Source organism: Odontesthes bonariensis, chromosome 19 (assembly GCF_027942865.1).
Source record: "Odontesthes bonariensis isolate fOdoBon6 chromosome 19, fOdoBon6.hap1, whole genome shotgun sequence".
Classification (NCBI taxonomy): Eukaryota; Metazoa; Chordata; class Actinopteri; order Atheriniformes; family Atherinopsidae; genus Odontesthes; species Odontesthes bonariensis.
In genome coordinates, this window is record NC_134524.1 from 14,507,816 (window position 1) to 14,532,094 (window position 24,279).

Sequence of the window (24,279 nt, forward strand, 5' to 3'; positions counted from 1 at the left end):
TTCTATTCTACAAATCTATTTGGACTCACACTGATCAAAACTCTGATTTACTCACACGACGAGACTGATGTCATGCTACACGTACTGTTCAGCTGCTTATAGCGGGCCCCTTGTGGATGCAGGCACGTGAGCGTTCCAGATTACAAACACCAGCATGACTCACCCAATGTCAATCAGCGGAGGCTTCCCCCGACCCCTCTTGTAGCACAGGAAGAGCTCGGGACTCTTAAGACTGCCATGGTTAAGGTTGGCTGGCTGGCCGCTGTAGGTGCTGTCGATACACGTGAAGTCCTCGGGTACAGTTTCTCCCGCTGACCTGTTAATGACGGCCAGATCGGTGATGGGCGCTTTGGGCCCGCTGGACTTGGTCTCAGACAAGTCCTGCTCCAGTGGCGTGGACTTGTCTGTCAGGCCGGCCACCACAAAGTAGTCGGTCACACGGTGACCCTTGTCCTCGATCATGGCTGGGTGGACCTGTTAGGTGAAAAAAATATATATATCAATATCAATATCAATTTGGACTGATGTTTACATAGCCTAGATTTAACTGAACAAAACCTCTATTTTTACATGCATTAGTACGTCATTCTCTGCAGTGGATAACATTTTTAGCACATTCACAAATCTACACAACTTACTCAAGATACTGTATTCAAGCTATAGCTGAGAAGCACACTGGGCAATAAAAGGAAAGCGCTCACATTTCACTTCAGGACAACCAAATCTGTATAGCACTCACATCCAAACATACACAGAATGCTAAATAATACTGTGGCCAAGGCAATAAAAGGAGCCTTTAAGACTCTTGCATCACAACGGAGCAAACAAACATGGGGAACACAAGCAGTGATGAAGAGACTGGATCTCCTGACAGTCACAAACACTCTTGTCATTGTATATCACAGCACTCCTCCGAACACGGTGAGAGTTAAAGCTCCAGTGGATTCAGAGAGCCATGGGAGAGCTGGTGAGCCTGGAGGAATGCTAAGAAATGCCACTTAGAGCGTAAATCAAAAGGCCAACCAAGTCTGTATAGCACTTAAATAAAAAATTAAAAAATAGTTTCACACGTGGCTTGAATAATTTAAATGTGAAAGATGATACTTGTTTTTCCCAAGTTGGAGCAGCTGTAATTTGCCCATAGCGCTGATGTGCAAAACATTTTAATTAACTTCTCATGAACGTTCTCTCTTGTTTTGGACCCTCGAGTCATGACATCAAGTTTCACCAGATGTCAGTGTCTAGTTTTTAGTTGCATATTCAAAAAAACCAAAAACAGTCTCTTTAAATTTGTGGGAACACCTGCTGAAGCAAGCGGATTAAATGCTTTCCCGTTAGCATTAGCAGAATGTTGACCTTCAGTTTGCTGAGTAGCACAATCTACATACAAGCTACAACAACCTGAGTGGTTGGCATCACACTGTATTACACTGTATTGGGCTATGCAGGAACCCAGTTTCTGATAATTCTGACTTTCTAAGATAATTAGTTTAAGTTTGTTATTTTCAACTAGGCTGCGGACTTCAACCACAGCGAGACTCGAGAGTAGGCCGCCGGCGGTTTTAGCGGGCTGGTAAAAATCAGTAAATCTTTTCTCTTTTTGCAAGCCAATAAATACCTGCAACTACGCTGGAGGCATTTGGTGCAGGAATTGCAACAGACTATACGTTTTCCCACTGGACTCCAAAGCCTTATGTTGGAAAAAAAGAAGCTTTAAAACGCAAGATGCAATGCAGCCATACAACGCTGCATTTCCTATGACGTTGTTTCACAAAAAAAATTTGGGAAAATATAGATGTGATGGAAAACTGACTGCACACAAACACATGATGACTAAAATGTTGCCATTTCCAGTAATATTTCTGTACAAAGCTGGTGTGACCACAAAAACAATTAATCACCAGCACTGTTCCATTCGTCACAAGTAATTACAAAACTTAGAAATGTTTCTAAAAATAAGTGCAAAAACTGCTGCTGATCACTTGCACTTGCAGCATAAAGGAGAAGAAAAGCGTTCGACTAATGAAATCTAACCACAAGAAGTCAGAGCAAATGGTCGCCTAAGAAGAAAAAGTAACTTAAGGCAAGCACATAATTTTCAAAGAGCTTTCAGGACTGGCACAGGATGTAAAATGTTTTATTTTTTTTCCCCCAGTGGTGAGTCAGCTGTAGTAGGAGGACAAAAAAATAAAATAAAAGCTTTGTACGGCCACCGCCAGCAGACAGCCTTTGACTTAATGACGCCGGAATAATGCCCTGTGTTATATTCGTCTCGATGGTGCTACTTTGCTGAGATTTTATCACGGGAGCCAAAGTGCAGGCATTTTGCAAGATACTTGAAACGTCACCGATGCCCTTGTGTAGGAGACAGTAATGCAAGTTACCGTCCACGAGCTGCAGTGTGGTGCACGCTGCTTGTGCTGCTGAGGTGGCAGGAGGCAGACTGACCTGTGAGTCTGAGAGGAAAATTATTCAGCCGCCGCAAAACATAGAAAAACAGCTGACACACTTTCCACACGCATTTGCCAAGAATCATTAACATTTTCTGTCAGACAGATACTGAAAAGTTAGGTTTCATTCTTTTTGACCAGGATATGAACAATGAATGCAGAGCTGCTTCTTGGCCTTTAGTCCACACTTGACATTTTGCCTTTGTGCACATGCCACATTTAATTTCTTTCAAGCCTGCCTTACAGTCCAGGTACCTTTCAAGTATTCTTGTTGGATATTTGCCCAGAAAGTGGCCCATTTTCCTCAATACAATACCAGGAAAATGTTCCAGTAAGGGTATTTGGTGCAGTAGTAATCAGCAACAATCTAATGCACTAAAACCAATACAGTTTCCATACGCAAGCAGAGGTTAAACTTTCCACTAACAGGAAAGTAATAAATGTGCCTCAGTAACGATGTAACAAATAAAAACATTATTCAGTTATCTATTATTCTCCTGTCCTTGGCCAGGTATAGTTGACGCGAGGACTCATTCTTTTCATCTTGAAGGTTGATTCATCTACTTACTTTTTGAGTAGTTACTTTCTGAAAAATGGCCCTGAAAATAATGTCCGTATTTGTAAATGTTTCCAGATTTTGTTTTTTTTCCCCAGCACAGTGAAATATCTCGTCACGTCTCAGGCGAGTTTTGACTAGACTCAGCTCTTATTGCATAATGATGCACAACCGCAATTTACAGACAGAGCTAAGACTTATTGCCCTGAAGAGATTTACTGCATCGTATCCATGGTAACTATTCACTGGTCAAACCCTATTCAAAAGCAGACTGCTTGTTAAACCATATTTGCTCTACAATAAAAATGTGGTCTAACCAAAGTCTGGCAGATACATTTATTCTGTTTATCCTGGTGGCTGAAGCAGTGACATTGTGGCCCGTTCTGTAGTTGTGGCTGCATTAATGTCTCTTCACAACCAAAAACACACAAGTGTGGAAATAAGTCCAGCAGTAAATCTCAGATTGGCAGCTACATGTGTTACACCTGTCTCTGCAGCTTAACCAATACTCTTTTCCTAAAGGAATTTAGAAATGCACTGATTGCACTGCTTTGAAACAGCAGACATACTTCTGTCCATCTAAGGCATTTGTGCAAATATAATCCAATTGAAAAGTAATCACAATATTTCCATATAAATGTCTGTTGTAAAACTTTTTGCTGCTTTGGGACAAGTTCTGAGAGGCCTTTCCTGTTGCGTATTGCACATATTGTGCTCAAGTGAAGTGGCAGGTATCTGAAACCTGTATCTTTGGCTGCAGACAATAAACGGTCATGAAGAGGAGGGAGTTTCATGATAATGCTTGCGGCCTTATCATCTTTATTTGAACAGTTTTGCCTTTATTAGCCTCATCAGACAGGGCAGGTTAAAAGGGATGAAACCGTTTTATGGGTTGAATTAAGTTTGTTGTCTCAAACATTTGGCGACTGCTCCTCTTCAGCTTATTTCGGCCCTGAAGACGTAACAGTTTGCGAGCGTCGAGTCCTCCTCGTACACAGTGGCAAACTTTCACATTGCTTGCTTGTGTGGCTGTCTGTGTCGCGGTGCGCATGATGCGTTCAGTTGATGAGGAGAAAGACTTGTCTGCATGACAGCTGTAACTGCTTGATGCTCAGTCAGAAATTTCAGAACTTTCCGGGATCGAGTCTGTCAAGATGTCGTGTGTTTTGGCTGTGTAGCGTGAACAAGCTAACTCTTTAAAACCACCGAACACAAGACGTTGAGCCGATGATGCTGAAAATCTTGATGTCTAAACTATGCTCAAGAGGTAAGAACAGCCAGATCAGGTTTTCGTAGCACCAAATATTTGATATTTAGTGACTCTTCAGGGCATAAAGGCAAAGTGGAAGCCTGATTCTCATGTAATAGCAGGTCATGGGTCAGCTGAAAAGGATTTCATGTGGGCGCATCACGTAGTTGCTAACTAACAAGAAAGCAAGGCAATGATTGCAATCTACTTTATGTGAGTTTAATCTGCAATTTCAGATGAGTGATCTTCATTTGAATATCCTGATAGCTATTACTGTGACTGCTCTTTTAATGAGTGCCTTTAGCTGCGAGCGTTTGAAGCTCGATCCCCATTCGTCTTTTGTGTAAAGAGGAGCGTTAGGTTCTCGGCTTTTATTTGGGCAAGACCGTGTACGAGAAAGGCCAATAACTGAATCAATATTAAATATAGTTTAAATTTTGTTTAATTTGAGATCTTATTAGTTCAGTATTTATTCAATTAAGGAAATCAGTCGAGACACCCAGCTCTACGGCAGAGCAAAACACACAAAGTGAACTAAGCGTTAGCCCCCTGAAACATTAGCCGCCTGAACTTGCTGTGAAATAACATAAATCCTGTGAGCTCCCTGACAGCATGAGCACCACAAAGTGTCACAGCAGGGACCAAAGCCATGTTGAGGGTAAACAACAACATCCTCAATACTAAAGATGGATCATTGATTAAAAAACATTTAACATGATATTTTCCTCCGTTTTACCCTCAAAGAGCAGCAGTTAAATAAATGTCACCGCTGAAGCAGAAACCAGACTACTTGTGCCCGCGTTAATGCCACATATAGTAAAAACTGATGCTTCTACATCGTGTATATGATTGTTACGGAATACTATTCGCCGATATTTCAGGGTGTTTTCAATGAAGACAATAAGAAAGCCTAAATAATGCCACATTGTTTCCTGTTCTCAGTTAGAAAATGGGGGCAGAGGCAGCACAACATGTCATCTGTTGTCGTTAGAAGGAGGGCCTCATCTGACACATGTTTGCCTCATGGTTTTGTCACAATAACGACTGAATGGCAACAAAAGGCAGGCACTGTAACTGAAAAACAGCATGATACAATAATGGCCATTTGATATGTTTTAGCTTGTACCTGCCATATTGTGAACTATTAATAGTTCAGAAATTCAAAGGGTTTCCCTGAACAGCACAGCCAAAGTTAGGTGCGCAAACAGCACGTTTGGAAACCATTTCAAAGTCCCCTGCACCTCCATCAGACACCCCACAACTATACTAATATCTCTCTGAGACAGTCAATGTTAGATACACACCAACACTGCCATAGCAACCTGAGCTAAACAATGCCAGGCAGCTCAACACTGAGCTGCGACTACTGTTACTCTACCACAGGAAACTGATCTCCAGGAGTACCCGCCTGGCTGACACTGTCATCTGCTTTCAGACTCCAAATGCACTGACAAAAACTTAAGTTTCAGTTCTACATGTACAACAAATAAAATAGCAGAAAAGGCTCATTCTATTGTCTGTTTTATGTCTGGCGAGCAAATAAAACACGGCAGTTATCATGAATGAAAAGGGAATTAAGACTTAAAAGCATTTGCAAACAGAAGCGAACCAAAGAGATGAGATTTTCTGCGTTTAAAAACAGAAAAGATCGGGACAAAGTGCTTCGAAAAGGGTCAAATGGTAAAGTGACTGAGTCTGAGTGCTTCATTACATTTCCACGACATTAAAGTCCGCGTTGTAATTTGAGACCCCGCCTCGGAGGGTTGTGTTCTGCCCCTCCCTTGCCATTTAAAAACCTGTTCCTCGGTCACTCCTGAGCCCTGATGATCGAGTGTCATGTTCTTTGTCCGAGTTTGCACCAAAAAGTGTAGTGTCACAACAAACCGCGACAAGAAACACATTGAAGCTTTAGTGGACCCATAACTCTGAAACTCTGCCAGCCATCACACATTCTGACGTGGAGCTATGACCGTGATATTCACTGTTGAGCTTCAACGATCACTAAGATCCTTCCGGCTCTCTATGTGAAAAAACAAACTGACAGCTCAAGTTGCTCTTTAACCAGTCAAAACTCAATTTATTTTTACCTTAACCAAAGATGCCAAGCCGCACGCAACAGTCCCACACCCTTGGATTCAGCTTAACGCCTTTTTCCCCGCATTGGCGGGACATCTCCACACACGCCAGATGATAACACCGATAACAGCAGCTGCTGTATCCTCCCTCTGGAGAAAGTGAAACCATTTACAACTACTTGTTTGTAATAAAACTGAAGAATTGAGCTACTCCGAGACCTTTTACAAAGGCGAACAGGTGGGGGAGACCTAACCAGATATTGAGATAAGACTGTAGACGAGGTGTAATGAGATCCAACACAATGGAATGAACCACTGCCTCCAACACAATCGTCTATTCTTTACTAAATCTGTAACTCACAGAACAAAGAAACGTTTCAAAGCACCTCAGGACCACTAATGAGGGGGATAGTCTCTGATATTTAAGATATACTGCGTTAGAGAAACCAACTTGTAATCAAAGTGAAATCTCATCAGTTTTAGTCACAAACTCCTGGGCCATTCCTCACAATAAATTTCCCATCACTGGAAAGTTTTGTTGCTTTGCAGTGGCGCTGGTCTCGACTTGCTTGCGAACGTTCCTAAGGTGGCCTTTTCAGCCAAACAACCTCTGAAGTTAGAGGAAACTATCAAGTTGCCGTAAATAAAGCCGGAGAGGTCCCTCCCATCACATGCTTGAACTAAAGCATTGTGCTTGTGGCGTTCACCTGGCTCGCTGCTTTGTTTCCCTCACCTCAAAGTTAATTCAGATGGATCTCAGAGGGGCAGGGAGAACATAAAGCCACAAACAAACGCGGAAACAGAGATTTCTCTATTTTAGTGTACAGAGTGGAACCCCTTACTCCATCCCCCATGGTCTGCCCCACAATGATTTCATCCCTCTCACACAAAAGAGCCTGGAGGCTCGTACCCCAAGGGTGAAAGAGCCTGCCTCTGTGTGTGTGCAGTGCTGGACAAAAGACAGCGCTGTGTCTGTCTCAGTTATTTCTGCAGGAGCGCTGCCATGCACAACCGCTAACATTTTTCTTGAAACGGCTGCCCGAAGATGACACATTTACATGTTTCCTCAAAGCTGCACAAGAGAGCGGACACAGCTGCGGTTAAAGAAGTAGAGAAGCTATCACACTAACCACTACGTGATGAGACATTTTTAACATGTATGTGAGCATCTGCGCAAGTGCTCCTTCATCAGGCAACTTAATTCCTGAGAAATCAGCAGTGCTGTCTGAGACCGTTCAAAGCCAAACTAAACAGTAAAGGAAAAGGAAATCTTATTTCAGCTGTCCTTTCAGGCCGAGCCCGACAGCACAGGTGTCTGCTTCAAGTGACCCTCTGCAGCTCCGGGCTTTAGAGTATCTGAAGAACAAAGTGGCCCTCCCTGCCACCTGTCATCACAATATGCTGTCAGCGATGCAGGCCAGACCGAGTACAAGGGGCCAACGAGGTGAGGAAACTTCCATTTTTTCAGGTGACGATCACACAAAAAGCCTGATGCTCTTTCTGGCAGGAACATGGGTTTGAGGGCAAAGAAACGAAAGCCCGTTGAGTTGCTGTCTGGCTGCACTCGCATGGCGTGAGCTTGAATGTGTCTGCAAGTAAAGTGTGGTCTATAAATACTTTGCTAATTTATCACAGCGTGTTTTGATGAGACAAACTGCTCAGCTCGGTCGGCGGAGCGCAACCAGACTTCAGGTTGAAAAGGAGAAAAGAAGAGAAGACTCTGGCCCCAATTCTCCCAAATATAAATCCTAAGTGCACTTAACAAAGGCTGCAACTATAGTCAAACTTGTAACATTTGCTATTCAGAGCACGGGAGAGGTGAAGCATTCACCATCTATCTGCTTTTTGGCTCCAGATAAGTTGGTGTGATATGCTAGAACTATCATATCCATGTGTTGCACAGCCTAAACAGAGCAAAACCCTGCAGTGAACTCTGTTTCTTCATCGTATTTGTTTAGCCCTGGCAGCTGCTTTTATACACACCAATCCGTACATAAGATCCAATTTAATTTTGGGACTGATGGTAGCTATCAACAAGCTTCTCCGAATAGGTATCTTGTTTGCCAAATCACACTGATAACAGAGAGAACAAATAAAGGTTTGTTGTGTTTGCTGCCAGCCATTTCATTTTACCCTTTCTAATTTAACTGCCCATATAAGTGTGAGCCAACATTACCAAATAAGACATTTCATTTTTACAAATAGTTGTAGCAAAATAAAAAATGTTTGGCTTTTCTAACTTGATACATAATTCTAAAAAGTGTCCTTGATCAACTGAGTTCCCAGCTGTTTCAGTACAATGACATCCAGTCCTCAATAAATTTTCCTTTCCCCTCGAGTGTTTTCTTTACAAATGTTTCTCAGTTCATGTCCATCCAACAGCAGTTTGTCCTTATTTAGTGTTTGCCAAGATAGCATCAAAGCCAACTGCAGTGTCTAAAGGCAACCTGGGGAGAAGTGACATAATTCCTTTGAAATTAAAATGAAAAATATCCATTTTGCCCCTTTGGATCCCTGCAGGTCTGCTGATACAACGCACAGGCGTATGATTTATGAGGCACGCATGTCTAAGAGAAAGTGATACACTTTAGGAGATTGCTGATTTCTCTTAAAAACAACCTGCCCAACTAACAACAGCATGGAGGCTACGCTTCCCACAACACGACAACAGCACTGAGCAACCTCGGCAATAAACATTGTGAATATACTTATTGTTAAAGTTTGCTGTAAAGTATGACTTCGTTAAGTTAAGAGACATCTTTGAGAGGTTAGACAATGTGCGGCAGCTCTGAGCAGTGAGGCTCGACTAGGCAGAAACGTCACAAGACTGCCTCCCTCCTCAAGCGTGACGGCCCAGAGGACAGAGAGCGGTCTTTACACTTTGGGGAGAATGGAAAGAGGGCAAACTTAGTAGTCTGACTAACTTAGCTTTAACACCACCAACTCAAACCCTTGCCGACAAAATGAAAATAACGGGCACATAACCGCAAGGGCCAGAGCAAGAAAATTCATTTCCTGAAATGGGTTCTGGCTGGATCAAAAGATCCATGCTTTTGATCTTTGGTTAGATGCGACTCTCTGGATCTTAAGATATGCAAACAGGTAGCTTAAGAAAATGCAATGGACTGTTTACAGCCAAAAGTTAGCAGAGGAGTGGAAATGTTACGATTCTAAGGTGCATCTTGACAAGATGGGGTTGATTCTGTCCATGCAGTGACAGCACACCACTGAGAGTTTGCAGCAAACAAAAAATTATAGAATACCATCAATAATTGGTGATTTTCCAGGCTAAGCAGAACAAGAAAGTTACACAGTGAAGTCATTATGTTGCATTATGTGGCTAGGAAATGATGCTAACATGAAGTGCTTTTATAAAGCTTGAACTACCCAAAAAGCACACAGTGTGTAAAATCTGCCACACCTAAATGAAAAAATGTTGGTAATGTAAGTAATATGAAGAACCACGCTAGCCATTTTCACCCTGACCAAACATCTACAACCTCAGAGAGCACAGCCAGCCCGATCAATCAGTTAGAAAAATACCAAATATTGTCCAATGCGCTCCAGCTCTGAGAGGGAAGAGAGTAATCAAACCTGAAACTTTCAAAGCTACCGATCTATGGGCCGGAGTGGTGGAAAATCTCAGTTTTCTACTTTTGAAGAGCTTGGAGCTTTAGTATAAGCTCCCATCATGCACTTCACTTGGGAGGAATTGCTATAGTTGCACTCTGTGGCCAAACTAAAGCTCAGATAAAGAATTATGTGAGAGTCAGTGAGCAAAGCTAAGGATGATTAGTCATACTATAGCAACATTTGCTAAACCTGATGACCTGATTGTGCTTTGGTAGATTTATACTTGCAGACAGGATTTAATTAGGTGAAATTACTCTGCCCTTTTTTAATCCGTGGAGCCTACTTTTGTCACACAAAGCAGGCCCTTTCTCCACAGCTCTCCAATGCAGTTTAGCTGCAACCAGGAGCATTTCTGAAGCCAGTGGAAAAACTGCTCCACTTGTTTGTATTTATTTCAATCAGTCACAGTTGTCTTGGGCAGCAAGTGTTGTCCAACATCCCTCCAAGACAAAAAAAACCTCAAAAACATTGTACATTTATCATTTGTCTACTGAATGATTGAAAACTACGTCAGTGTCATTTTTAGCACGTAGGTTTGCTGGGTCAGAGGTTGTTGTTGTGTTGTGAGGGCGATTTGGAAAACAATGACACAGACAGCAGAAGGGGAGAACAATGCTGCTCACTACTTGAGCCCAGCTGAGCTTATCCAATCTGTGTGAGTAAAACAGAGAAATAATTCATCAGCGTCAATAATGTTTAACTGAATGACTGAATTCTGCTCAGCTGTATTTCCATCAGCCTTTATCCAACAGTGGTAACACCAATGCTGCACAGAGGAACTCTTCTTTATGCTGTAGCTGCTCGTTTTCATTCTAACTGGCCACACAGAGTCAGCCCAGCGCCATTTCAGTGTGCGCTTTCAAAAACCACGCCAACATTGCTGTATCAGAGGACCGGCAACAGCGCCGGTTGCCGTGGTTGAATGCACAGTTGAGTCGAGCTACAGCTTCCTGGGACTTCGGGTGCAATAATGTACACTTATTCTTTACTGCTCTTATAAAAGATGCAAAAGGTGGAACTTTGGAGCACGGACAGAGAGCTCAGACCCATTCGAGTCGAGCTGAGATTAAACATGCAGAGTGATTCAGTCCCCAACAGGATATTCTGAGTGTGTTAGTCTTGTTTTGAGAAGCTCCATTTCATACGATTTTGGTCAGACTAACAAGTTTACCTGCATTTTAAATGTCTGTTTTGGGTTTGAATGACAAAATAACAAGATTTTTCTTACATAAACCTGCTCTGTGTCAAAGGGTGGCAGGCATGCTCGCTCTCAATTACACACATCCTGCAATGTGGCTTGGTGACCAACTGTACAGCTGGGTCAGAGGCACAGAAACTTTCCACCACCATCTGGCCTCCGCACCTTACGAATAAAAAGAGAGAGGTAAAACGGAAGGTGCAACGGTCCTGTCATCTCTGGCTCAGATCCCCTAAAAGCATAAATCTGCACTATGAAACAATATAGGTCACAAACAAACCCATCCACCCAGGTTTCTAATGTAAAAGATCAAAATGACAACGGACCAATTCTGAACGCGAGGCATTAAAATGACAGCTTACAAATTAGTGGAGGGACATCATCGTGGCTACGTTCACTTCTCATATACGGCCTAAGGTATCGGCCAATAAAGGCTTACTAATTAAATGTCAGCATGTGCCTAAAATAAAGACGAATGAGTGACAGGTTTTTTTCTGAGAGAGCAAGTCTGTTTTGTAGAATTAGGTGTACAGTTTTGTTTCATTATGTTACATAAGAATAAATAAATCTTTTTTTTTTTTTTTTTTTTTTTTTTTTTTTTTACATAATTTGTCTGTTTATCCTAAATATATAGATATGAGGGATGACTAGATCTTGCATACCTTTACTGGAGTTTTCTTTTGTTGTCCAGTGACTGTTTGAAGTCAAACTTGTGTAGTCTTGGCCAACACAATAAGAAAAAGCACAACGGTATATAAAAACCACAACAGACTATTTGTGGCCTGCAACCATGCAATAATAAGTTGGAGAAATTATACGCCAAGATCCAACTGCATTTCAAAAGAATATGTTTGTGTTCCTGCGGTTTCAAGAATTAAAATTCTTGAGATCTGACATATAAAACAAGTGAAATGTTAGTGCATATATGAGAGGTGAGGCAGATGTGACCAATACGACTTTATGAAAAGACTGTGCATGTATGTATGTATGTATGCCAGATGAGAGTCACTTATGTGGTTCTTTCAGCAACGCTCCTCTCGTTTAAAGCCAGAATTGACGCTCGCTTTTCTCGCACCCATCAAAATCTCAGGGGCGGCGTTTTTTTGGTCATCTGACCGAGCCTTTGGACGACCAGTGTTGGTAACAAAGTGCAAGTTCAATGTACACAAAGCCACAGTGCAGCCATGACCCACTTTGTACCTGCAGCCTTCAGCAGCAAGTACGAGAGAGAAAAAAAAACCTCCACTCAGTCCACTCCCCTTTTCCAGCTCGTGTCAGGCCAAGCCAAGGTCAAGAAAGAATTTACTGCTGCGTTTCCACGTGGCAACGGCTCAGTGAATCCTGCCAGAGCAATTTCAAATGTTTTTCACACTCCACAAGCCTCCATTATCCTGTTATGATGTGGCATTCCTGCAATCATATCAAGTGGCGAAATACCATATTGAAAATATCAATTCTTTCTGTAAAGTGCAAGAAGAAGGGCCATTCCCTGCTCTGCTCTACTCTGCTGTGACTTGTGCCACGGCTGTCATGACAGGAACACCACAAGCATGCCATGAATCACCAAAAGTGTGATGGGAAGATGGAGGAGGGAATGCTCTCCTACCCTTGGGGCTTAGTCTGTTGCAGGCTGGCAAATACTCAAGTGCTGAGGCATAGATATGTGAGCACCTTGGCACAGGAATCAATGGCATTTGTCCTTACCACAAACACACACCCACTAAAGGCAAAGAGGCATCTACTAGTATGGCAGTGTCATATAATAACCTTGTTGCTCAATATTGGTTTTAACTGTCTATTCTAGTGTAAGTACATCCGGAGCACAAACACAAGGTACCTGAATAAAAAGCAAGCCGCACGCTAAAAAGGAAGTTAGGTTAACAGTTCCTTTCCATGAGCACGGTCAGTCTATACTGAACAGCTACACTTCCCTGTTAAAGCGATATTATCCGAGTATATCTTTGAATTCCAACAGGAAGCTAATTTTCAAAGTGTCTGAAAACAAACACCTGCCAAAGGCTAGACAGGCTCCAGGAAAAGCCGCGTCTGATTATCTGGCGTCAACAAGGGCCCGGAGAGCAGGAGGAGGAGGAGGAAGAAGAGAGCGGTGTTATATTCCCAACTGTTGCATCCGACCCATAACTAGGTCAACTTCGGAGTAGGAAACACACATCACCGCGGACAAAACAAAAGGAATTTCCTCCAGTGATCAGCCCGAGCAGCGATACGTGGCTCTGCCTCTTTCCGTGGTTGGATAACACACGGTGAAAAAGTGCAGAAGCTGGCCGCACAAGCGCAGCGAACACCAGGAAATTTCTGCTTTCAGCGGGTCACCTTACTTGCTCACGGCTAAAGTCATCTCTAAATAGTTCAACCCCTATTTCTAATTCCCACAACAAACTCCGTTTATCTATACGAACAAACATGAGTACTTACCAGCTGTTTACACTGCAGCGCCAGACAATGTTGACATGTAGGCAACTTGCTGTTTTACCGCTTAACGTATTCCGTATCTGTGCAAAACAGAATAAACCAGGAAGGGGGCGAAAAATAGAACAACTTCGAATTATTCTTAACAAACTTTGCAGGCCACTTCTTCGCCGCACGCTCATCTGAAGTTGTCGGTGGAGGTAGGCGCCATGTTTGTGTCTGCACTGATAGTTTTGTCGGTGAGCTTTCTTCCTAAACGTCTCTTTCAGGCTGGAACCGCCCAGAGCTGAGGAGAGGCTACAGTCTATCCCCGCTGTAACTGACACAGACTCGCTGCCACGAGCGCTTTGCAAGCTAGCAAACGTTAGACTAGCATTTCCGGTGAGTCCTTTCGAAGTAAAAGCCTCTGACGTGCATTTCCACCCGTACGTATAACACGCAGATTTAACAGCCAGCTACAATTATATATAAATCCGCGATCATTTATAATTCACAGTGTACAATTTAGATTTCAACACCGTTGCTGGAGTGTAGGTTTCATTTATCTAATGACGCAGAATTGCGGCACAAATGCTGTACAATCATTTCTTTAGTAGTTTGACATTTTTATTTAGCAGGGTACGACACGTGCAATACGCAGAATATATCAAGAAAGTTTTAGGTACTTTCCATATATGTAGGACCCAATTTTGAGGTCAGAATATTTTCCCTTCCGGATTTATCTGGGTATTTACTGCTGTCTTGACTTTACTCTGTTTTTTGTAGTTTGGCGCCCCCCCCGTCTGAAAGTAGGAGAAAATGCACAAGGGAAACAGGTGTCAGAAAAGATAGTTTGTCGTTTTCTGAAAGAAAAGGTTAAAAGGGGCATTGTAGTTCAAAATCCATGAGCTGGAACTGCATCCGATACTCAGCACAAACTCCAAAATACAGCCTAATCGGTCATCTCATGGCGTAGCTGTAAGTTTGTATACATGGTTTTCTAAAAGATGTGATTGCACAACTCCAAAAACAAATAAATACAAAACTTAAAGAGGCACATCAACTTCCATGCATGCAGTGGATTTAAACTACTTGAACTCACTTTTCTTCAAATAAATTTTATTTCAAGTTCATTTGCAAAGACATAACACACAAGTTAGAATTCTAACAAATATTAATCTATGCTTTTATAAAAGTGGTTCATGCCTCAATATTAATTAAAAAAAATTAAGTCATTTCATATACAACAGATGTCATTTATTTTACAGCTATATAGATGTCTTTGTCACACGGTTTGAAATGTACACACAATTTAAGACCAGGTTGAAGAATAGCTCCTATGACTGTAGCTAACGCTTCATGTCGTCTACAGGGGAGAATGTGATTAGTTTAGGGGGGCTGTATTCCTGCTTCTTAGGGGGTGATGGTGTCTCCAGCGAATCCAAGTCCAGTGGAAACATCTCGTCTGCCTTTCCCACTAATGCTACATATTCCATTAGTAAGTCTCCGTCCATACCAGAGAGCCTGTGATCAGGCACAAGGCATTCAGTTGTCCTCGTGCTCGCCATCAAGGTGCTTGCTTGCTGGATCTCACCCAGATGACTTGTGGTTAACGGTGATGGCTTCGTCTTAGTCTTCAGAGAGGGAATGAGTAGCTCTTCATCCTCTTCACTCCTAATATCCACAGCTTCATCCTCAAAGAGGAGACTATCACAACTTGACATTTCAGGGAGGGTTTCATGGTTGAGGCTGAACTGAATGCCGTTGGTGCCACTTGGGCTGTCCATGTCAAAAGTGTCCCATGAGAGAGTGGACTTAAGTAGGACCCCCTGCTGATCGGCAGAGGGGCTGACCTGGCTCGTGATAGGGGGGGTGGGGGTGCAGGAAACCATCTGGGAAGGACCATCAGTGCTCACAACCTCCCTGGGCTGACTGAGGGGACTGAGCCGCTCAGTTAAGCTGCTGTTCAACTCCACCGACTCACACAATTTTCTAGCTTCGTCTTCTTCAACTGCCTTTCGCCAGGAGCTTTTCACATCCATAACTTAAGGGAAGAAAAGGAGAAAAAAAAAAAAAAAAAAGAAAAAAGGTGAAATCTCTACAAAAATGCATTGAAGGTGAAGTGTAAATGCCTTCCAACTCACTCAAGCTCTCAGGTGTACGTGGCAGCTGTTTTTTAGTGGAGAAGGGATCTTTCTGAAGAGTGTCAAAAAGGCACTCCAACTCCAAACCTTTAACCCTTCGATCTGAAGGGCTGGTGGTAGTTATAGCATCCACAAACTAAAAAACAAAAAACAAACACTTATTTATACAGTGTGTATTGTTCAAAGGCTCCTGTGTCAAAGTGGTGCCATTTCCATTTGTTTGAGAATCATCAAAATACCTCATCAGCAAGGTTATCATATTCCAAATCTAAAATCTGGGTCTTGGTCTTCTTTGGAGCCAACTTGCATTGAGCCGTCTTCCTCACGCTGGCCTAATATAAAAGCACACTTTTGTTAAAAATCTATTATCAGCAAAACTTGCGCAAAAAAGTTCAACAATGCACACACACCTCAGGTGGCGGTGCGCATGGAGCCTCTCGGTGAGGGGATGAAGGCGTGTCAAAAAGCCAGTCCAGAGACGTATTTGCTCGTGATGCTTCAATGGTGCCAAAGGGACTTTCAGATGTCTTAACTGCTACAGGGCAAGGACTGTTTCATAAAGACAACACACACTTTATTTAACATTCTGCAAAGAAGTGCAATTCCCCTGTGCCGTTCAATTAGACGAGGATAAATGACTTGAAGCAATAAATTTAGAATGGATAAACATGCTTTTCAGCACATTAAAGAATTTGTATCACTTCGATATATGAACAACATATTTAAAACTAATTAACACTGAAAACATACTGCACATGTTCCAGGTCTTTGAAATGTAAACTTCTGTGAGGTTATGACTTAACTCACTTCCTTATGCAACAGAAATTTATATCACGTTGTCATAACTTTGTATCATCAGTCATGATGAAATAACGAGTGTCTGCTCCGTATCTGTCCGTGGCGATTTCTCTCAATTCGCCACGGTCATCAGAGAGCAGTCATGCTCTAGGGAGGACCAGTGACGGACAGAGCACCACTTGGCACTGTCCAGGTATCTGCCTCCCATCAAACACCAACACACCGACCTCATCCACTTTAACATTATCAATTTAGGCCATTCAACTGTTTGGAGCAGTTCAAACGTTACCTTTTGAGTTTAGGACTACTAGGATTGGCACATTTCCGTGCTTCACTCTCTGAAGGCTCCTCTTCTGAAAGGGAGAATGCACAAACATCAAGTAGAAACAAAGAGTAAATGTTCAAGTACAGGCTGTAATACAGTCCAACTGGGCTCACCGGGAAGTTTCGCGGCATACTGGGAGAAGACGCTGCTTCTGTAGATGGTTTCAGTTGCTGGTTCAAAAGACAGCGGAGCCATCGGTGAGAGGAAACCAAGAGCCTAAAAACAAAAATTCAATCTTCAGCACGGGAATTTGCTTAATTTCATAAGCACTTCTAAAATACTGTGAAAGACTAAATATAGCATTAAGAGGCCACTCACAGGATCATCATTGAGGAAAGAGACAAGAGGCATCTCTCTCAGAATATCCATCCACCTCTTGTCCCAGTTTGTCTCCAGCTCTCTAATGGCACTCTTGACTTCTGGAATTTCCTCCTTAGAAATCTTCTCTCTGAAGGGATGACACGGCATGACAGGATATAAACATACTGACAGCCAATGACTCTAGTAACACCAACAAAGAGTCCCTATCTAGTTCAGAAATGCATCCCCTGAAGTGACGACTGCTTGTTGTGTACCTAATGAGGTGGATGTCCTGCAGCACACGCACCATCTGCTGACTCTTTTCCTGCAGCAGTTGAGGACAGAGCTGCGCCTTGGAGGCAGGAGCGATCTGGCAGCGTTGCTCTTTGAGGAGCTGCAACGCGTGGTTCATCAGCTCCATCAAAACAAGGAGGTTCAGTTGGCCAGCTTCATACACATTCCCTGAAGTTAACTGAAAAACACAAATCACACCCAACCAGACAGATGAGACTCCTCAGACATCTAAGGCCACACCGAATCAGGTCCATGTCTGAAGTGGAGCCCAACTTTTCCTTTGATGGATTTATAAAAGTAAGTCTGGACTCGCAGTCTGAGCCGTCTCATCATCTTCATCTTCCTCACCTGATGTGGGAGCTGTTCAACTCTATCCAACAGACAACGAGGAATCTTGAGGACTTGATCGGCACCGTCCAGGACGTATTGGTCCACGTCCCCCTTTAAAACGCTCTCCACTGCATTTTGTTCGTTTTTGATCGTTGACAGCATTATTGCAATGTCAGACCACAAGGAGCGCACCTTGCAAAGTTAAAACGCAAGTTAACAAAACTAACATCCATTCTAAAATATCACATGCTGGTACCACACACCTAACCAAGAGGAAATGGTATAACTTGATTTTCAAAAGGCAATGTGTGTACTGCCGTGTGTTTTTAAATTTTTTCTAACACAAAACATACCTTTTTCATCTTCTCAGCGAAGGAAGCTTCACTCTGTGCCGACTCGGCGCTCTGACACCTAAAAGCAAGTGTTCCCATTTGTTCAATGCCTCAAAGAACTTAAATAAAAATAAATAAAATACTGAGGAATAAGTTACACATACTTAAGAAGCTCATCGTATTTGGCCAAATCTGCTTTGTGATCCCTTATGGACTTCACTAGAACCCTAACCAAGAAGGAAGAACAAAATCAATTGTTAGAAACTACCTTATTTGTACAAATCTAATAAAAATCTATAAAACTAATTCCTTCACAGCACAGCAAGTCACAACAACATGAAAGTGACATCAAAACAGGTACATTGTCATGTCATGGTTAACTGGAAAACATTCAAAAATATCTGATTCCTTTTTCTGAACAAGCCGTACGCTAACTCAGCATCATCAAAACCCGTTTCACCCATTGTCCTCCACCTCCTGCTGCACCAATAAAGAATCAGAATGTCAAGGGGGATCACTGATTGCAAGCACCTGCAGCAATTAGAAGATGGCCTCATCAAGCAATTAGTTCATGTGAAGCAGCTGAGGCCTATTGCTATAACCTGCCATTGAGCTTGTTAAAAGATTCTACGCGATACTCCATTAGAAAGTTTTAAACTAAATCTCAGCCAATGTAAAACATTACGTTGAAACTGTCCAGCGTTCAAGATGAAGGAAAAAGGACTTACTGGGCTTTTCTCTGGTAACTGTGGAGAAAACGATCCTGATCAACCGCAGCTTTCAAAAACCTTGAACGGACGAGATCGAATCGTTTAACTGCCATGTCCAAGGTGGAGGCTGACATAGCTGCGGCCTCGGGAACCCAACTGCCATCTAGCAATGACAACATCTGAAATCACTCAATTGAAAGGAATGACACAACCGTGGGATACCCTTGACCTGTGGATACAGTATATGCAAGCTGCTCATACTCAAAACTAGTGGTGCAACGGATCAAAAAACTGACGGTTCGGATCGTATCACGGTTTTGAGTCACGGATCGGATCATTTTTTCGGATCAGCAGAAAAACTAGACAAAAATATAACTTTGCGTTACATTTATTTAGTAGAACACTTATTGCAACCTTTTTTGTTCACTAAATAAAACATTTAACCCAAGATGTCAATTCAATGCTTAAATAAAATGAATAATATAAACACAAATTAAAGTACAATATAAGACATGACACTTTCACCAGTACCTGCGCTAGATTGGAGCTTGTGTCACTCTCACAGAGGCGACGTGTCTGCAGCACAGGGCTTCGCATCTCCCAGTTCGCTGTCATATAGTGAGCGGTCACAGTTACATAGCTTTCTCAGTGTTTCCCATACATTGAGGAAACTATGGCGGCCCGCCATAGTTTCCTTTTGGCCGCCATAGTTTCCGAATCCCAATCGTTTGAAACACAGCGATTTTTTTTTTTTTTTTTTTTTTTTTGAGAAACACAGCGATTTCCTCGAAAACCAACCAATATGACTATACAACAGGTGAACTAGTAATTAAACATGTCCTAAAGTGTGCAATGTCAGAGTTTTGAAGTTTAGTGGCAAAAAAGGTTTATGTGTTATTAGTCGCTGTCGGGGCGATTGACACACGTTATAGATTAGTGGGTGCGCGTGCATAAAGATCAGCTGTAATCATCGTGATTTCATTGACAAACATGTTTTTTTGACCTATTTATATTCTGAGAAATAATGTGAAATTTGAGCAATGACGAGTACACTAGTATGTTGTCCGGTATGTTGCTTAAAAAAATAGTAAGCTCAATAGTTTCTGTTTAAAATAAGGTGTTTCATCCGTCCCGCATGTGTGGTTCAACCATCCCGACTAGGCGGAGCGGGGTGAAGTTGGTTTTATATTCGACATTCGCCTATTTTCCAGCTTTGTATTGTAATAGCGTCACGAAGACCGCACCAATTAGCCTCAGGATGGTATTAATATTTACAGAAAACTAAGACTAACATACCACAGGCTTTATCAACTCACCAAAGTAAGCCTGAAAGATCAGAGTAACCGCACCGAATATACTTCTAAGTGAACTACGGCAGCCGGAGCGCTTAGGGACCGTCGCAAAAGTGCAACGCCTTTTTTTGTTCTCACTGGATATTCAACCAATGAACACCAAACCACTTCGGATGGGTTTGTGAACTCACTATAAAGCTTTCACAGTCTTTTAGTTTCCAGAAAAATCATTTTAGGTAGAACATTTACTCAGTGTGCATAGTTAATTCCATTTTAGATTTTTATTTTGTAATAGCTCTCTTGTTTTTAAAGATATCAACACCAAACCACTTCTGATGTGTTCCTGAACTCATTGTGTACTTCCCACACCCTTTGTTATCAAGGAAAACCTTTTCAAGTTTCTCAAAAAGGCACAAGTCCTCACTGTATATGATCCATTCATATTTTTCATGAAGTTTAGTTTTAACCTGTAAATATTTTCTATTACAATTGTTATCATTGGGTTTTAATGACAAGATGAGGTTTCCTCATAAGCCCACAAGGGTTTCTGACATCTCCAGCACACATTCCTTTTTTTTAATTTGTTGTGTTTTATTGTGTATTTTTTTGTTATATTTGAATGAATGTGTGCAAATCAATCAAATAAAATAAAATCTGCAGTCGCACAAATTTACGCCGCACAAATTCACGCCGCGTGAATTTACCCCTCCCCCCCCCATAGTTTCCAAAAATTCTGTGGGAAACACTGTTTCTGTTGCTCTGGAGGTCCACCCGTCTGTGGTTAGCGCAACAGAAGTAGCCTGTAACAATTTTTAACTTTTCTTGCTCATACAGACTTGGCACGATCTTTTCACTGAAGTGGGTGCGCGAGGGAATTTCACAACGTGGCTCAAGCACATTGAGCAGATGTTTAAACCCCTTGTTTTGCGCAACAGAGTATGGCCTCATGTCTGCTGCTATAAACACTCCGATAGCGTTTGTTATAGCTTTGGCCCTGTCAGATTCTGCTGCTAAAGGGTGTTTAAATGTCGCTGCGATTAGTGGTTGATGCGCAGCACTCGTCTTGGAGCCTGAGGCAGGAGCTAACATGCCAGGATGATGGCTCTTCAAATGCGCTGCCATGCTGGATGTATTTCCACTCTCATATGGCTTTCTCGTGCCACAATGCCGACATACCGTAAATGTTTTATCCACCACCCTTCGTCCATCATCATTGTATGTGACAGGGAAGCCAAAATGTGCCCATACATGCGACTTTATGATACATAAACACGCCTCCTTATTTATTTATTTATTTCTTCAACCAATCCGCGGACCACGTACGTAACGAACCGTAGAGAGAAATCCGTTCGGACCACAGATCAATTATGATCCGTTGCACCACTACTCAAAACCACAATGACTCTCCATCATGTGCTACCTGTGGTGAATGTCTTCATTTCCTGCACCATGACGTGGCTGGCTAAATCAACCATCAAGCTGGTAAACTTAGGGCCTCCAGGTGACAGAAACCAAGACGCCACCACTTTGGATCCTGCATTTCCCGTTTCATCCTGCAAACCGTTTATAAAAAAAAAAAAACGTGATTGACGGCATAGAACAGAACACACTAAACAAAGCTTGTGTGTAACGGATAAAGGAACAAGTTTTTATCATAGCGTGAGACGTTCTGGCCATGGACAGTTAACAGGAGAGAAGATGATAAAGCATGTGGTGACAAGGATGCTCAACTTAGGGGCTCGGACTGCAACACAGGAATATCATTTTCCAAAATACAACAGTCTCAGATCACAGTTTGAAAGTAAATGTGAGTAATATAACACTTATAATTTCCAATTAACTTCAGGGGGTCCCGATTATGATTTCTAGTCATCGAATTAAATCACATTTCTTGTAGATTGATTTAACCACAACTGTCACAAGAGAAGAGTATTGTGGTTGTTGGGACTGTTTCTGTTGTCATTATGCACTCATTAACTGGCTTATTAACAATGTTTGCACTTCATCCAGCAATACAAACGGTCACAAGTCTCTGCTTTGTGGATCAGAACCTCAAACATTTGGGAACCCCTGCCACGCTTGATTTAATCCTAATGTAACTTTGAGAATCTTGGAATTTAACACTGAAACCACTCTCATTCACGCTCTGTTGAAAATGGTCAAGAGACGTTTATAATGGGATTCCTGTGAGAATGTAAATGTCTGCAGCTGTGGCTCTGGACTTCTTGCAGGGATTTCCCATAAAAATGCCCAGAAGGTCTGCAGGTGAGACTGTGTCAGAACTGCTAATGTAGCAGCAAATCTTTCAGAGCGTTTACTGGTCGGTGGGTGTTTGAGTTTGCAAGTTGGCAAGATTTGCTATGTCATACTATTTTCTGCCAACTAGTACATTACACTGATGTCAACACAACGAAGAGCCTCATCTGCTATTCTCAACGTTTTACTGTATAAAGAAAAGGTAGTGATTTCCACATCCACTTTCTGGCACACGTCCCGCCTCCTGTGTGCTTTAGACAGACAGTCACCCTCAACCTTACATCGCATTTCCAGATACGAAAGCACATCTCCAACAGAAAATCTCCAGCTGTGAAGTACATCTGTTTAAAGGACAACTTTTGCCTAATAATTCCTTTCTTCTACCTCTTTCATACTGCTGTATAATATGAAAATTATATGTATCGCAGAGACCAAACCAACAAAAAACTGAGCTGGGGTGAATTGATCCTCATTTTTTATGCATATCAAACCCTAATATTTTTTCTTTTGTCACTGTAATGTTTATGCATGAAAAGAAGAGTAGAGAGAACACAAGCCAGGGGGAATTATGTTGAATAAGAATATGGATGTTATTCTTTCATTTATAGGATAATAGTTAAGGTAAGTGTACATGCATAACACGAAAACTACCTGGGAAGCCACATAATACCCAGATTCTTACCATGATTTCTCGCAGCCAAGTGCAGGTAACCTTGCGGAATTCTGCATCTGCTTTGTGGCTCAAAACAGGCCAACAGTGCCTTAACCAAAATAAAAGTGATATTTTTATGTCAATAAACCACAAAGACGCTGACACAGAGCAATATTAAATCACGCCATATAACTTTACCTGTATGCTTCATGAAATCGAGTCGGGTTGAGCTTCTCCAACAGGAAATGGGTGACTATGTAGAAGGCGTCTTTGTTTCGTTTGTCGAACATGTTCCTATTGACAAAAAAAAAAACAGTTACAATAACATTTAACTGTGATAGGCAACGTAAAAACAACAACATAAAGAGAAAGCAGTGAGACTTGAAATCCGCAATCAAGTAAAAGTTGGACGATAATAAATCAAACTCACGGTCCCAAATTGAGGTGACTAATTTTGTTAGTTGCGATGTCTGGGTCAAATCCCATCCCAAGAAGAGCAAACCACAAAAACTGTCCATTCTCCTTCGCCATTGATATCGCGTTCGTCATTACTCTGAGAAGGAAGGCTGACTGCAAAAAGTGTCCGGTTCTCAAAAGCGAGCCTGCTAGCTTCAAACTTTGCTGTTAGCTAACTAGGACGCCAACTCGTCGCGTGTCAGAGAACATACATTTAACAAAGTACATAGAAGTACATGCAAGTTAATAGAAAAGCAGCAAAAAACCCGAAAAAACGGTGGTACGTTAAAAAAAAAACGCTCCTTGTTTAAAGTAATATTTGTGAAAGTAATTTCACACGGGAACGGGGAGCGAAACCGAACCGCCAATTTGATCAAATAATTACCCGGATGTTGTTATAAACTACTTCCGGTGTCCGGGAAGGCACTTGACCCGAACCACGGCCGAACCATCCATGGGTAGAACCGACCTACAATTGATTTTGTCATAGGGTTCAGCGACAAAAAGATAAATATAAAACTAAACCGTATACAAAAAATAACTGAGGATAGCGGCAAAAAAAGAAAGAAAAACAACTTAATACCGTAAACGTTTTGTCTTTAAACATTTTCAGTGCATACAAAATCCATTTAGCATATTAGGCGTCATATTAAAAGACTGCACCAATCTAAACTACTACAGTAGTTACATTGGTACAACAAGTTAGATACTGTTTGAATTGTGAAAGTTTTAGCGGATTTTTTGCGTTTCTCCCACAAGAGGAGTCCTTACTCAAGATGCCTATTTTTTAGTTTAGAAGTAAATAACTGAAATACTAAAA

General features: G+C 41.9%; 2 protein-coding genes and 1 non-coding gene across 5 annotated transcripts in view; all 3 read right to left on the reverse strand.

Annotated features, from left to right (window-relative positions):
• The window catches only part of dennd4c (DENN/MADD domain containing 4C), a 34,857-nt gene extending 20,940 nt beyond the window's left edge, over window positions 1–13,917 (reverse strand). For all 3 annotated transcript variants that reach the window (XM_075451668.1, XM_075451667.1, XM_075451666.1), the window contains exons 1-2: window positions 13,598–13,917; window positions 164–474 (exon numbers count right to left, since the gene is read on the reverse strand). In XM_075451668.1, coding sequence (XP_075307783.1) covers window positions 164–462 — 299 coding nt within the window. In that variant the 5' untranslated portion in view covers window positions 463–474; window positions 13,598–13,917. The remainder of the gene's footprint in view (window positions 1–163; window positions 475–13,597) is intronic.
• An 838-nt stretch (window positions 13,918–14,755) lies between these two features.
• Window positions 14,756–23,829, reverse strand: haus6 (HAUS augmin-like complex, subunit 6). Its single transcript, XM_075450959.1, has 16 exons — window positions 23,434–23,829; window positions 23,202–23,297; window positions 23,034–23,112; window positions 21,516–21,648; window positions 18,822–18,966; window positions 18,258–18,320; window positions 18,115–18,172; window positions 17,780–17,953; window positions 17,413–17,609; window positions 17,156–17,285; window positions 16,951–17,053; window positions 16,802–16,865; window positions 16,125–16,263; window positions 15,954–16,046; window positions 15,715–15,850; window positions 14,756–15,614 (listed from the first exon to the last, which is right to left on the reverse strand). The coding sequence occupies exons 1-16, from the start codon at window positions 23,550–23,552 to the stop codon at window positions 14,920–14,922; spliced, it is 2,424 nt and encodes an 807-aa protein (XP_075307074.1). The 5' UTR covers window positions 23,553–23,829; the 3' UTR covers window positions 14,756–14,919.
• On the reverse strand, window positions 16,589–16,719 carry LOC142369569 (small Cajal body-specific RNA 8). The gene has a single exon (XR_012767649.1).
• Window positions 23,830–24,279: the final 450 nt, after the last annotated feature.